This window comes from Diabrotica virgifera, chromosome 1, assembly GCF_917563875.1.
Source record: "Diabrotica virgifera virgifera chromosome 1, PGI_DIABVI_V3a".
Classification (NCBI taxonomy): domain Eukaryota; kingdom Metazoa; phylum Arthropoda; class Insecta; order Coleoptera; family Chrysomelidae; genus Diabrotica; species Diabrotica virgifera.
In genome coordinates, this window is record NC_065443.1 from 158,025,832 (window position 1) to 158,040,532 (window position 14,701).

Sequence of the window (14,701 nt, forward strand, 5' to 3'; positions counted from 1 at the left end):
CCGGCCCTAAGTCTACAAAAACTTCAGGTATTGTCAGTATTGTTCAGGTTAATGAATTACGGACAATGTTAAAAATTCTAAAACACGTAACAATTTTTTCAACATACACAAGCATCATTTAAAACATATAAGAAAATGCAACCTTACATACAGGGTGCGCCAAACCTCTGGTTTTCTTTGATTGCGGCTAAACTATGGTATATACAAAAAAATGTTTTTAACAAAACTAATGTATATCAAAACTGTCTATAATTTAAAATTATTTTCGATTATACAGTGTGAGTCAGAACGACGATGTAAACCAAAGTTTTATTTTTTTTAAATGGAACACCCTATATATTAAATCATTTTTGAATATAGTTTTTAAAAATATGAAAAATTTGCATAAGGTCTTATAGGCCTAAAGTTAATAATTTTCGAAATATTTACATTTTTATTGAGAAAAATTGTAATATGTATAGGGCTGTGGATTATGTTTAGTATGTATTACTAGTGTGTATTATTAGTATTTAGTATAATTAGTATTGCATTTTGTAGTAAATATTACAACCTTTCTGTTGTATGTACATAGCATGTTTGGTTTTGTAAATATTTTTAGAAACATACACTAAAATATAAAAGATCAAAATAAAAACGTAATTAAAGAAAAAAATAAAACGTATGCAAGTGCAACTTAATTGAATTTAATAACTTTAAAATTATGTTACTAACAATCTTTTACCATACTAATAAGTAATTAATATGGATAAATTAATTATTAAATTAAACAACCAATTTTAAAATCTACCTTAGAATTTTTTCTACCCTAGTAACTTTATTGTACCCAATTTTGTTAGTTAAATTGTATTTACGAGTAAGATCAGTTAATAACTTTTTAATTAACCTACATCTTGAGAACGTATAAAGTATGCTTTGAAACAAATGAACGTTATAGAAGTATATTATGAAGTAAATAGTATCTATGTAGTCGTGTCACAAAAGCTGGTAATAATTTCTACCTAATGGTTTCACCCAAAACAAATGTCATATCCATCAATTATTCGGTTAAAAAATTAAAATTTAAAATATAAAAAATTGTTATAAAAATTTCACCTACAAAACTATTACCAGCTTTTGTGACACCAGTTAATACTATTTATATTAATAAATAATTTGGCTAATACATTTAACATTCATTTGTTTCAAAGCATACTTTATGTTCTCAAGATGTAATTAAGTTTAAAAGGTAAATTAAAAGTTTAACAGATCTTACTCGTAAATACAATACAACTAACAATTAATTTGGTACAGGAAAGTTGCTGTGGTCGAAAAATTACTACGGTAGATATCAAATTTGGTTGTTTATTTAATTTAGTAACTAATTTATGCATTCATTAGTATGGTAAAATATTTTTTGTAAAATAATTTTAATTTATTAAATTCAATTGAATTGTACTAGTATACGATTTATTTTAATCTTTAATTACGTTTTTATTTTCATATTTGATATTTTGATGTATGTTTCTAAACCAGATTATAATTATTTTTTTGGCAAAAAAAACTTTTAATAAAAAATCCGCAAAAACGTAATATCTATAGTTTTTTTTAAATATCTACAAAACGAAACATGCTAGGTGCATACAACCTTATACCAAAAGAAAGGTTGTAATATTTACTACAAAAGGCAATACTAATATACAGGTTGTCCCATTTAAAAAAAAATGAGAAAATTTTGTATTTGCAAATAGTGATGACACTGTATATTTTATGGCTATATGTCAAATATGTTAATTTTTTTAAAAATAACAGTATACTAAAAAAACTTTAACATGTCATTTAAATTTTTATTACCTTGAAAGCCTACTCTACAGCCCTTTGAATATTACCATTTTTCTCAATAAAAGTGTAAATATTTCGAAAATTGTTAACTTTAGGCCTATAATACCTTATATAAATTTTTCATATTTTTAAAAACTATATTCAAAAATGATTAAATATATAGGGTGTTCCATTTAAAAAAATACAACTTTGGTTCATACCGTCGCGTCGTTCTGACTCACCCGGTATAATCGAAAATAATTTTAAATTATAGACAGTTTTGATATACATTAGTTTTGTTAAAAACATTTTTTTGTATATCCCATAATTTAGCCGCAATCAAATAAAACCAGAGGTTTGGCGCAACTAGACGAAAATACTATCTTACCCAAACTATTCACCTTAGTCCTCGAAGACATTTTTTAGAATTAAAATGGAACACAAAAGATATAAACATCGACGAAATACACTTAACCTACCTCTTACTTGCTGATGGCATAGTCTTACAGCAAATAATATTCGAGAATTGAAAGAATGGTTATAACTACATAAAATATCCGGTAATATAGGCCTAACAATAAATTTAAATAATTACAAAATAAAATAGTGAGCCAAGAACAGACACATATAACAACACAAAATAATACAGAAATCGTCGAGTACTAAGTATACTTAGCTCAGGTCATCAATCTAAAAGACCAAATGAGGAAACTGAAAAAACAAGAAGACACAGAATAACAACACAATTAACGCTGGTCACTTTCAGTAAATTGTAAAACATCCTAAAATGCCCACATTCTGAAAAACAGCTCCATTTCCATCAACAAAAGAGGAAAGTTTATAACATGTGTAATGTGTATACTACTGATGGGTACCTATGGACTCCGTGTCCCGTACAATGAAGCAAATTAAAAAACTAGAAAAAACAGAAATTTCAATGAAACGAATTATGCTTGGAATATCGGCAAGAGAAAAGATTAGAGACATCGAAATTAAGACGAAAATAATTATAAAATAATAGGAAATCATTAGAAACCTTGAGCGGCCGTGGAGTAACGGCATATTCGCTGGCCTCATACGCCAGTGCACGTGGGTTCGAGCCCTGTCAAAGACAAACCATTTTCATTTCCAATAATGACACGAGCCGTCTCACCGTGCCTCGGAGAGCACGTAAAGCCGTCGGTCCCCCTGGGGTAGTGTACATCGGCACTAGTTACTTGAAACAGGGTTAAAGATGTAAATGGCGCCGGAACTGTCCGAAAGGATCTCCCCGGCAAAAATGCCATACGATTTTATTTAGACCGCAAATCTCAGAGTTGAAGGTGAACACATCCAATATGTGAAAATCATGCGTGGAGTGAGGCAAGGCTATATTTTGTCTCCTCTAATCTTCAATCTCTTTTAACATCTAAGATAGCAGAAGGTCAACTCTACGTCAAACAAATCCCTATAGAAAGAGTAACGTACGACAACTACCTCGGCACCATAATAAATGAAGAGTGGACCAACAACCAAGAGATCGATGGGGACCTTCTTCAAGAGCCACAACCTCTCTCTTGGCATAAAAGTAAGAATGCTGCGATGATACGTCTTCTCTCTTCTCTCTCCATTTTTAGAGTTGAATAGTGTACATTGAACGAAGATATGTGCAGAAAATTGGGAAGCATTTTGAGACTAACCGGGCCAAAAATAGGGAGGTATTCAGAAGAATGAAGGAGAAAGATGGAGAACACATCAAATCTCAGAAGTTCCAATACTTCGGACACATTATGCGAAATGAATCTAGATATAAACTCCTATAAGTCATCCTGAATGGAAAAATATTTGGAAAGCGAGGTCCAGGAAGAACATCCTGGTTAAAAAACCTCAGAACCTGGTTCAACGCAACATATGTGCAGCTTTCCGCGCTGATGCAGATAAGATAAAGATTGCTATGATAATCGCCAACATTCGTCACAAATAGGCATAACATATCCTGGCAGGGTCGCCATATGGTGGTACGGGGGTTTTTACCCCCGATGATGGGGTTGATTTGTTATAACACTATTTACCAAAATATATTTATTTAGAACACTAAATACGACACTAACTAGATGGCGGACAACGTCTCTGATCTAACCACGTCGATGTCTGAATAATGAATAATCTCTTCTTTACTTTCTTCGTATCTATAAATAAATCGTAAGTAATTGTTTTGTTATGATTGACTACACCTGAATGTGACCATGAATTCCTAATAGTAACATAACTGCTGACTTCGTTGTTTTCAAAACGAGTGGCCTACATTGCAAAACCAATGTCACCCATTTACGTAATGTAAACAATACATGTAAATAATATTTGTTTGAGACTTTAAAAATTAAATCGATATGGATTACTCTTATTTTTGGATGCCAATATAAATCCTGTACAACTTCAAGAAGAAGAAGAAGAAATAAGACGAAAAACAAAAGTCAGAAATATCGTGGAGTAGGTGAAAAAATGCGTATAAGGTCAGGGATGAGCTGGCCAGATAGGCAAATATGATGATAATAAGTGGACAGGTTGAATCCTGAGGTGAAGACCCAGAGAGATGAAAAGAAGTACAAGGAGACTTCCTTGAAGGAGATCAAAGGTATAAGAACAGTGGCGGGCAAACAGTAAATGAGATTTGTACAGGTGTCAAAAAGATGAAAGCAATACTTGGAAGAGACCTACATGCAGGAGTGGATAGATAAATTTAAATAAAAGAGGTTAATCAGAAATTTAATTATGTTAAATAAAAAAAGCTTATGACTTTCAAGAAGCGTCTATAACAGCCCAAGATATAGATGGATTACCAACCCAGTATTGACGGGTTACAAACCATTAATGTGTGGTTTGTGTTCACAGAGATAAATAAATAAATGCCGAGATACCACAAACAAACAATTCCAGGATAAACTTGTAGACTTCTATCCAGAGAATATGAGTAAATATGTATAGCTTATAATGAATTTTCTACAAAATAATAATTATAATATTAAAAAAATTGTACACATGACATTCTCTTCCCCAATCCCGTTATAGCTACATATTTATTGCAAATGCTACAGTTTTGGTTAAATTTGCATTAACACTCATACAAAAAGCGATATGGAAAAACATCCTACCTGTTTCCTGGATAATCTGGTAGTCCGACTACCTTGTATTATAATATCTTGTGCGGAAATATCCATTCTTTGTTCCCATCCACCGTTTTGGTCCCTTTCTTGTTGGTCGATGGTTGTCTGCAGATGGGCTATGCAGGGCGCCGAATCCATGTATATAAAACATAGCGTCACTTTGTGGCAGCTTATTTTTCCTCTGTCATCCAGAGCTAATACTATCTGAAAAAGATAAAAAATATTTGGCATGAAAAAATCACAAATTTATGGACAAATGAAATTCACTTACTATCCGTTGCATGATAATTCGGATAGTACAAGTGACTATATTGTGTGATTAAAGATATTAAGATTTAAATTCAGCACTAGAAGAGAAATCACAAAAAATAGAGAAAACTGAAATAAATAAACAAACCAGCGGTGTTAAAACTTGTGATAAAAATGCAGCCATATGTATCTCCGCATTAGCGTTTCAATAATCAAAATAATAATAAACAATTATTATTCAGATTTATTGGTCAAACATTTGGTAATGTTTGACGCACGCAAACGGGTAATATGACCTGTATGCGCGCCAATGGAGAATATAAAATTATTAATTGTAAGTTAATTGTAAGTAAAACTTACCAAATTTCATTTACATACATATCTAAACCGGTTTTAGAGCAATAAATAAATCGTCAGTTTGTAAGAAAAATTTTAACATCCCGTATTTCGGAAACGAAGCATTTGCGGACATGTTTATTAAGCAAACTGTCATATTTTTTCATGCAGAGTTACCCCTTAAAGTTTGTCGCACTTATTTAGAAACACCCTGAATTGATGAAGAATATGGCTAGTTGTTAAAGTACCTAACTTTCTGATTATTCAACTAAGTGAATGAATTAAAAAACAGAATGTTAAGAAAACCTGAGACTATTATAGTGGGTTTTAATTTCAGTATTTTATAAATGCTATAATACTCCACAGGTTATGGTGAACTTTGAGAAAAAAACACAGTTTGATTGGTATACCCAGTATAAAATGGCAATTTACGTGTCTAGCAACAATACTATTATGGCGATATTGTTAAAGAATAAGGCTATAACAGATTAAAAATATCACTTAAATCGGACAACAGGTTTAGGAAATTTGAGACATCAAAAATGACCCATTTTTAAGGTGGTGCGTTAATTTCTTGGAGTAGTGCATAATTTTCTCCTTTCCTTCATTTTCTCATGAACTTTGTTTGACCACCACCAAGACACTTTATTGTCAAACTTCTTTCCTGGCGTTTTATAAAATACTTCAACAGCAGTATGTATCTCCCATACTTGCAATACTTGCCATATTCCTCCAAATTGCGTTTAAACTCACTTTCATAATCAAGCACATTTTTTCTACTATTATTGTCTTGAAGAGATCCATCACTTGATTGTTTGTGGTTTTCCACAATATTTTGGTTTAAAATTTCGGTTTTTTAACTTGTTATTGGCTCACAGTCTCACTATTACCTTGCATTCCATCCATTCATTCGCGGGTCAGTCTTTGGCCTCCTTCAGTAAGCTTCTTCATCTCCAGCAGTACTGCTGTTCTTTTCCATGAACCTCGTTTTAGGAGGTTCTTAGCATCCTTATCTACTTCGTCCTTCCATCTATTTTTTGATATCCAAACAAGTTTTTCCCTTGCATTTTTGCGTTTATTAATTTTCTGAGGATTGTGTACCCATGCATCATAACCACGTGTCCTACCCACAGTAACCACTACAGCCTAGTGTATTGAATATTGATCACTTCTATATCAAGTACAAATTTCATAATTTCACTATTCTATAATTGAGAATGGGAAAGGGATGAGATCCCTTCTCTTATGATGGGCAGTGATTGGTGCCATATTTAGGATATTAAGAATATCTGCATCATTGTAGTTGTCCAAGATATTAAGTCTATATGCAATTTGTTTTAAAAATTTATGTTCAACTAACTGAAGAGCATTAGTATATACTCCATAAAAAGGAGACCATACACAGGAGGCATACTCAAGATGGGGACGGACCAGGGCACAATAGAGGATTTTAAAGCTGTAATATTTGTGAAGTCCTGGGTGTATCTTCTAATAAAACCTAGCATCTGGAAAGCCTTATTAACAACATTCTCTAGATGATGAGAAAACTGTAAGTTTGTATCAAGGGTGACACCCAAGTCTTTAAAAAGGGAAGTTCTTGCAACAGTATAGTGACCAATATTATAGTCAAAAACAATAGTATTTCTGGAACGGGAAAAAGTCATATTTTTACATTTAGTTAGATTAAGTTCCATGCCATTTCTTTTACACCATTCTAGTCACTTATTTAAATCGTACTGTAGTTTTTCACAATCCTCGTGGGATTTAATCACACAGCTTAATTTTAGATCATCAGCAAAGAGCACAAATAAGCTGATCGTGAAACATTAATTTATGTCATTTATGAAAATATTAAACAAGAGTGTCCCAAGGTGAGGGCCTTGAGGCACTCTTGATAGAACTTGGATAATTTTAGAAAGAAAAGTGCTAGTTTTAACAATCAGTCTACGATCAGATAAGTAGCTTTGGAAACATGACAATAAAGGCTCATCAATCCCAAACAGTTTTAACTTATGCAACAAAATATTGTGTGGCACTCTGTCGAATGCTTTGGAGAAGTCAGTGTATATTGTATCCACTTGATACCCCTTCTCCAAGGTAGCGAGCAAGAAGTCCACCTTACTAAGAAGATTTAATTCTGGAAATGTTCGTGGTCTAAACCCAAACTATTGTTGGACTAGTAAGGGTTCAAGTAGAGGGGTTAGAATGTCACATACCAGACTTTCAAATACCTTGGGGATTGCATTGATTATACTGATGGGACGACAGTTTATTAAACAGGTTTTGTCTCCGGATTTAAAAACGGGCTTTAGAAAGCTCTCTTTCCAGTAGTCGGGGAACATTCCAGTTTGGAGGTCAGGAAAGATTAAAGGAGTATTTTTTTAAGAATAAAGTAGGTAGCCCATCTGGTCCAGGCCCTTTATTAACATCGAAAGAAAAGAGTTTACTGAATATGATTATTGGATGTAGATATTTCATGAGTGTTATTATCATATACATTAACATCATCATGTGAATATACTGTTGAAAAATAATCAGCAAACATGTTCGATATTTCCTCCCCAGAACAACTAGTCTTATCCAAATATTTAAGTGTATTTGGAAAAGAACTGCTTTTTCTTTGATTTTTAACAAATGACCAATTTTTTTTATGTTAGAGCTAATAGCTGTTTCAGTACAGTGCACATATTGAGCATAGCATTCCTGCGTCAGATCTTTTACCTCATAGGTCACTGAATTGCATGAAAATTTGGGTTTAGGCTCCTGTTATCTTCCACTTCACTTTTGGACTTTTGCCGTTAGTTGTTTTTATTTGAGAGTTAAAAGCCACCCTTCTCGGAAGTGAAAACCATACGTTCAAAATAAGTCCGAAAATAGATAATTCATTAAGTCAATACTTTTCGAGTTATTTGCGAGTGAATATGTTCATTTTTCAACAAAAAAAAACACGTTTCCAGACGGGTTTTCGCAATTAACTCAAAAAATAAGTATTTGATCGAAAAAACTATTGTTAGCAAAAATAGTTATAAAAAAGTGAAAAATGTTGGTGCTATGTACGAAGTTTGTAGACTCAGCAGAAGCTAGCTAATGAAAAGTAGGTTTTCATTCGTCAAATTCCAAATCGAATATTTCAATTTGAAATAACTAAAAAATTAAGCAGTTTTCGGGGAAAATTCATCAAAACTTGTTTAAAATGTTTAAAAACAGCTTTATTTTTGTTTTTTTTTTTAGTTTCCAAAAGTCTTTAAAAAGTTGGTCCTTTTTAAAAAGAAATCTTGAAAATCAGCCCCTAATTAGCATGCCAAATGAAATTAATCATAACCGCTTCACAAATTACTTTACTTATGTATTATTTATGATGTGCAAGTTTCATCGGTTCAAAGTGTTTTTTTAAGGGCTGAGTTGAAAGGGCTTGAACGAATCACAAATCACGAGTGTATGCTTTAGAACAACCATATATCTTAACCAATTTTGGTCTTAAAGAAAAACAAAAAAATCCAAAATATTCAGAAAAGCAAACACTACATTTTCTTACTCTTCAAGATTTTTTGTATCATTAATACTTTATTATTTTGAAAAAAAAATTATTTTTTTCAAAATTTCAAAAAATAATTTTTTATTTTAAAACTATTTTTTCAAAAGTTGTTTACTTTGAACTGGTGAAACTTACATTTTTTCATATAAGCGATATATAAGTAAAGTAACTTGTGAAGCTGTAACGATTAATTTCATTTGGGATGATAATTATGTTGTAATTTTCACGATCTTTTTTAAAGGGATCTAGGTACTTTACTTGGAGCATAACTTTTACTTTTGATTCTAGAAACTTTTTTGAAAAAAAAATAAAGCTTTTTTTAAACGATTTAAAGAAGTTGTGATGTGTTTTCCCCGAAAAGTATTCCATTTTTTGGTTATTTTACGTTGAAACGTTCGATTTGAATTTGACGAATAAGAACCTACTTTCACTTTTTTATAAGCTATATTTTTGCTAAACATTTTTTTTTTCGATAAAATTAGGTACTTATTTTTCGAGTTATTTGAGAAAAATCGTCTAAAAAGGTGTTTTTTTTTATGTAATTTGAACGTATGTTTTTACCCCCTAAAAGGGCAAAAGCACACATCGGCACAATATCACTTTTTTTTCTTTGACATGTTAGCTACGTGTATGCCTTTCATGTCAATCCAAGAAGTTATTTAAAATGCGGAGCAAAAACCGTGAGAAAATGGACTATAAGTTTTTTTATCGAAAAAAATATTCTTATCAAAAATGTAGCTTATAAATCATCTTGCAAGCCTAGATGATGATTAAGCTCCTCTATGTGTTTATAATTTGTCTTAGTTTCTAATTATGTTTTTGTCAATACATACCTTATGTCTGAGCAATTGTTTGTTGACGTTAGCCATACACTTTTCCAGATTTCTTTGTAGCTTGAACTTTAAGTACATCGATAAAAATATAGCTGCCGCATTGAGTAATAGCCACCCTATTCCTAAACCAAAGAGAAGTAGTCCTTGAAGACCGGAAAAGAGTAAACCCAAAAGAACGATAAACGCCAGAGTTATCCAACAAACAAGAACTCTTTTGTAGCATACGTTGTATAGAGAGAATCTCACATCGTTTACTAATAACTCCAAGGCTTGGACGTATTCTTCTACAGTTAGCTGAAAAATATTAAAATATTAATAGGCCTTATCATTTACTAGGAGCAGATATAGTTTGTCTGCTGGTTTTTGGCATATGCGTGATATTATCCACGAATTATGTTTTATATAACATATTTTTTGCACGAAGAAGCTAAAATTATTAAATTAAGCCGCTTGCTCCTATACAACACAATATATCAAACAAAGACAGTAGTATAACGAAGTAGTCGATTCACGCACTGGAAATTTCATGTTTTGACAATAGTCCAGAGAAATAAGGATTTTCCCAGGACACTCAAATATCCACGTAGCTGACTATTTTCTTAGTTATTGTAGACCTATAGGAAGAAAACCTACCTATTTCCTGTCTAGAGTTCGCATCCGTTTTTAAATCATCAACGAATTAGTGCAAAAAACGCGTTTTTTTTTATTTTTTGCACCCCATTAAAATGCTATAGTTGATATAAAATTACAAAATATAATATTGCCGAAATCACAGAGTCTGTTAAGCGGACTATATCTAATAGAAGCACTGCCGAGGAGAAATTAACAAAAAAGAGCAAAATTGCTGCTGCCTCTTCCAAAGGGTTCAGCGGCAACAACAAAGCTGTAGACGGCAATAATTCCCAAAGAATACCTACCTTTCCATAAACCAGAAAACATACCTGTGTCAGAAAATGACGTTGGAGCAATAAAAGAAGCCTCAATTAAACTTATCGCCTTAACAAGTCGCCCTTGTTGCATTTTAGAAATAGAAGGTGCATTTGAAAATACCGCAATCATGCACAAAGTGCACTGGTGAGGAAGAAAATCAACAACACAACGAACGGTCGCCGGTCGTTCAGATAGCGAAACGGTGCGAGGCGCTTGATCGACAAATCTGGTGGATTTGAGTTCCAACCCATGGCCCAGTGAAAAGACAAATAAAAAAGCTAACGCCGTAGTATAAAATTCTAAGAATCTACGGTTTAATCTGGAATAAGCTGGTGTGTGATGGGCCTATGAGAAACCAGTACGGCGCAAGAGATAAGGGTTTGCGGCTCAGTGATACTCCCCATAGATTCATACCGAAACGGCGTTGACGCCTAATAACGGTGTATATATACTTGACATTAGGGCACAACACAATCAAAATCAGTACCTAATTGAGTATATTATAGTTAGGCAGACATCTGAAGTGAAAATACAAAATATTCGAGTATACAGGGGTATAGAATGTGAATCGGATCACATAAATATGTTATTTTGTTTTTGCGTACTCAATGATACTAAAAAATAAAGCTATACTTACTGTTAGACCTTGAGCCATAAGCTCTTCAGGCACTAATTCTGGACGGAATTGAGCTGGAGTAATCCATGGTAGTTTAGTATTCACAGGTAATAGGGTAACTATAATATCACCATTAGCTGTAATAAAAGTTTTTTTATTATAAATAAATAAGATAACGGTAATAAATTAAAGTAAAAGTGGGGTAAAAAAATTCAAGTAAAAAACTAATTTTATGAAAATGTCATTTCTTTGCAATAATCATCTCAGTTAGAACAAAGAGAAAGAATGGTTAAGTGCCAGGTATGTTTAGTCTGTACTTTTGTATGGTACAGAAGTGTGGATATTAAAAGTATCGATCATAAACAGAATTGAAGCATTGGAATTGTGGATTCATAGACGGATGCTGAAGATACCTTGGACAGCAAGAAAAACTAATGAAGAAGTACTAAGGAGAGTCAACAAAGAGAACTGCTCAAGACAGTTAAACACCGAAAAATGTTTTATCTGGGACATATAGTGAGGGAAAATCGATATAAAATATTACAACTGATCCTTAATACCCCAGTCAATGGGAGCAAGAATAGGATATTACCTCCGAATTCTATCCTACTGCATGGATTTTAATGAAATTCTGGGCCCAGCCTCTACTTATCTCCTAATTCAAAGTCTACCCTATGCCGATGTGTGCTTTTATCTTGGGGGTGGTTCCCACCCCTTCAAAGGGTGGAAAATTTTTTGGTTAAAATTACCAGGGAATTCGCTAGAGAACCTAATCTTAAGCAAAAACTGTTCTATAATTTTTTTTTGAAAACTGAATACTTTTTGAGATATTAGTGATTGAAAATTTACCATTTTCATTGAAACATAATACATTCTCGAACGGTTTTTTGCGAATACCTTAAAAACTATGCATTTAAATAAAAAAACTATATTAAACATTTTTGTAGGTTATGAAAAACAAAGAGACGATTGCCTTCACAAATCTTCCATTTATAACACAAAAAGAGATATGGTAGGTGAAAATAGTTTATTTTTTGGTACATTCTCAAATTGGTGTATTCAACTTGAAATAACAGAGAAACGGTCGATTTTAGGTGTATAATGCTACTAATGCCTTTTGTAGTGCTTGAAAAGACCTTTAAATGAGCTATGTTAAAGGTACATTACATTAAAAATAAGCGAGATGTGCTGCAAACAAAATTGAAAACTAATGTATTTTAAGAAAAAATGAGAAGTAACTTTAACCCCCATCCACCAAAATGTAAATGCATCGTTTTCCTTCCACCATACCTTTTATTGTAGTGTAATTTCTATGTTCAAAAAGTTGGACGGGTTTAAAATGAATGGTTTTTGGAAAAAAAGATCAAATTATAGAGCGCATTTTTAAATTTTCTTAAAAATCTTTCTTTTTCTTCATGTAACTTGAAAATGGTAAGAGATACAGTAATGAAAAATGAAAAGGAAATTTTTATCTAGAAAAGCCCTAGATTTTTGTGTGGTATCTTTTATTCGTATCTCTTATCTTTTTCGAGTTACATGGAGGAAAAGGAAGATTTTTAAGAAAATTTAAAAATGCGCTCTATAATTTGATCTTATTTTTTTCAAAAACCATTCATTTTAATCCAGTCCAACTTTTTGAACATAGAAATAAAACTATAATAAAAATTATTGTAGAAGGAAAACGATGTATTTAAATTCTCATGGATGAGGGGTTAAATATACTTCTCATTTCTTCTTAAAATACATTAGCCATCAACTTTTTTGCAGAATATCTTGCTTAGTTTGAATGTAATCGACATTTAGTATTGCTCATTTTAAAGGTCTTTTGAAGCAACACAAAAGCTATTAGTATCATTATACACCTAAAATCGACAGTTTCTCTGTTATTTCAAGTTGAATACACCGATTTGAGCATGCAGCAAAAAACAAACTCTTCTTACCTACCATATCCCTCTTTGTATTTTAACTAGAAGATTTGTGAAGGAACGAATCTCTTTGTATTTTTATAACCTACAGAAATATTTTATATAGTTTTTTTGTTAGATGCATAGTTTTTAAGGTATTCTCAAAAATCCGTCCGAAAAGGTGTCATTTTTCAACGAAAATGGCCAATTTTCAACCACAAATAACTCAAAAAATATTGAGTTTTCAAAAAATAATTATAGAACAGTTTTTGCTTAAAATTAGGTTCTCTAGCCTCTTCCATAGCTATTTTAACCAAAACATTTTTCACCCCCGAGAAGGGGTGGGAACCACCCCCCAAGATAAAAGCGCACATCGGCATAGGGTAGACTTTGTTTCTTGAGCTATTCCCTACTTACTGTGAAAATATCAAGTAAATCGATGTAGTAGGATGGAATTCGGAGCCAAATACCCTCATTGACTGCCCTATAAAGGCAAAATAGAGGGTCGTAGAGGTGTAGGAAGAAAACAAATTTCTTGGTTAAAAAACATTCGTGAATGGACTCAGATATCAAATGCAGGACAAATATTCCATATTGCAGAAGATCGAGAAGCCTTCGCAATGGTGATCGCCAACGTCGGATAATTCTGATGCTATTTAATGCTATTTAAATGGGATTCATTTTTTTCAAATACTGATAAAACTAATAAGTATTTTTCAAAAATTTAAACGCAGAATGAAAGATTAGTCCGATTAGGCTGAAAGGGACTTTAGGCCCTCGGTAATAAAGTAATCTTTCATTCTGCGTTTAAATTTTTCAAAAATACTCATTAGTTTTCTCAGGATTCGAAAAATTTAAAATATATTGACAATTTTGACAGGCGTCAAAATTTTGCATTTTGTTCCTTTCTTCTTAAGGTAGTACCCACCTATTAAGAGGTGTATTCCTCAAATACCTTTGATACAGTGTAAAATTATTTATTAAAGTCAGATAAGTACTTTAAGAGCTTCAGAGGCAAAAATATCTGAGTAAAAACCCTTTCAGATATTACAATTCACATTTAATATGACTACAAAGCAATGACTACCACATGGTACCGGTAATTGTAACAGATGTTAGAATTAGAATTATGTACATTTTAGAACTGTGCACAAGTCATACAGTCAAAAAAATGTTTATAACTTTAAAAGTATATTATTCATTTGTTATACTCAAGAGAGGTACCTCTAGGAATAATTAAAACGATCGAAAACATCTACCAGAACAACAGAATAAAATAAAAAGTATCTAGAAGAAGAACTATCTGGCCCAATTGAAACTGGCAATGGGACAGGGCAAGGGGATTCCCTGAGTCATTT

General features: G+C 32.2%; 1 protein-coding gene across 2 annotated transcripts in view; it reads right to left on the minus strand.

Moving 5' to 3' along the window:
• The window catches only part of LOC126878799 (transmembrane protein 268), an 85,620-nt gene that overhangs the window by 46,489 nt on the left and 24,430 nt on the right, over positions 1-14,701 (minus strand). For both annotated transcript variants that reach the window (XM_050641697.1, XM_050641698.1), the window contains exons 2-4: positions 11,461-11,576; positions 9,894-10,187; positions 4,929-5,144 (exon numbers count right to left, since the gene is read on the minus strand). In XM_050641697.1, coding sequence (XP_050497654.1) covers positions 4,929-5,144; positions 9,894-10,187; positions 11,461-11,576 — 626 coding nt within the window. The remainder of the gene's footprint in view (positions 1-4,928; positions 5,145-9,893; positions 10,188-11,460; positions 11,577-14,701) is intronic.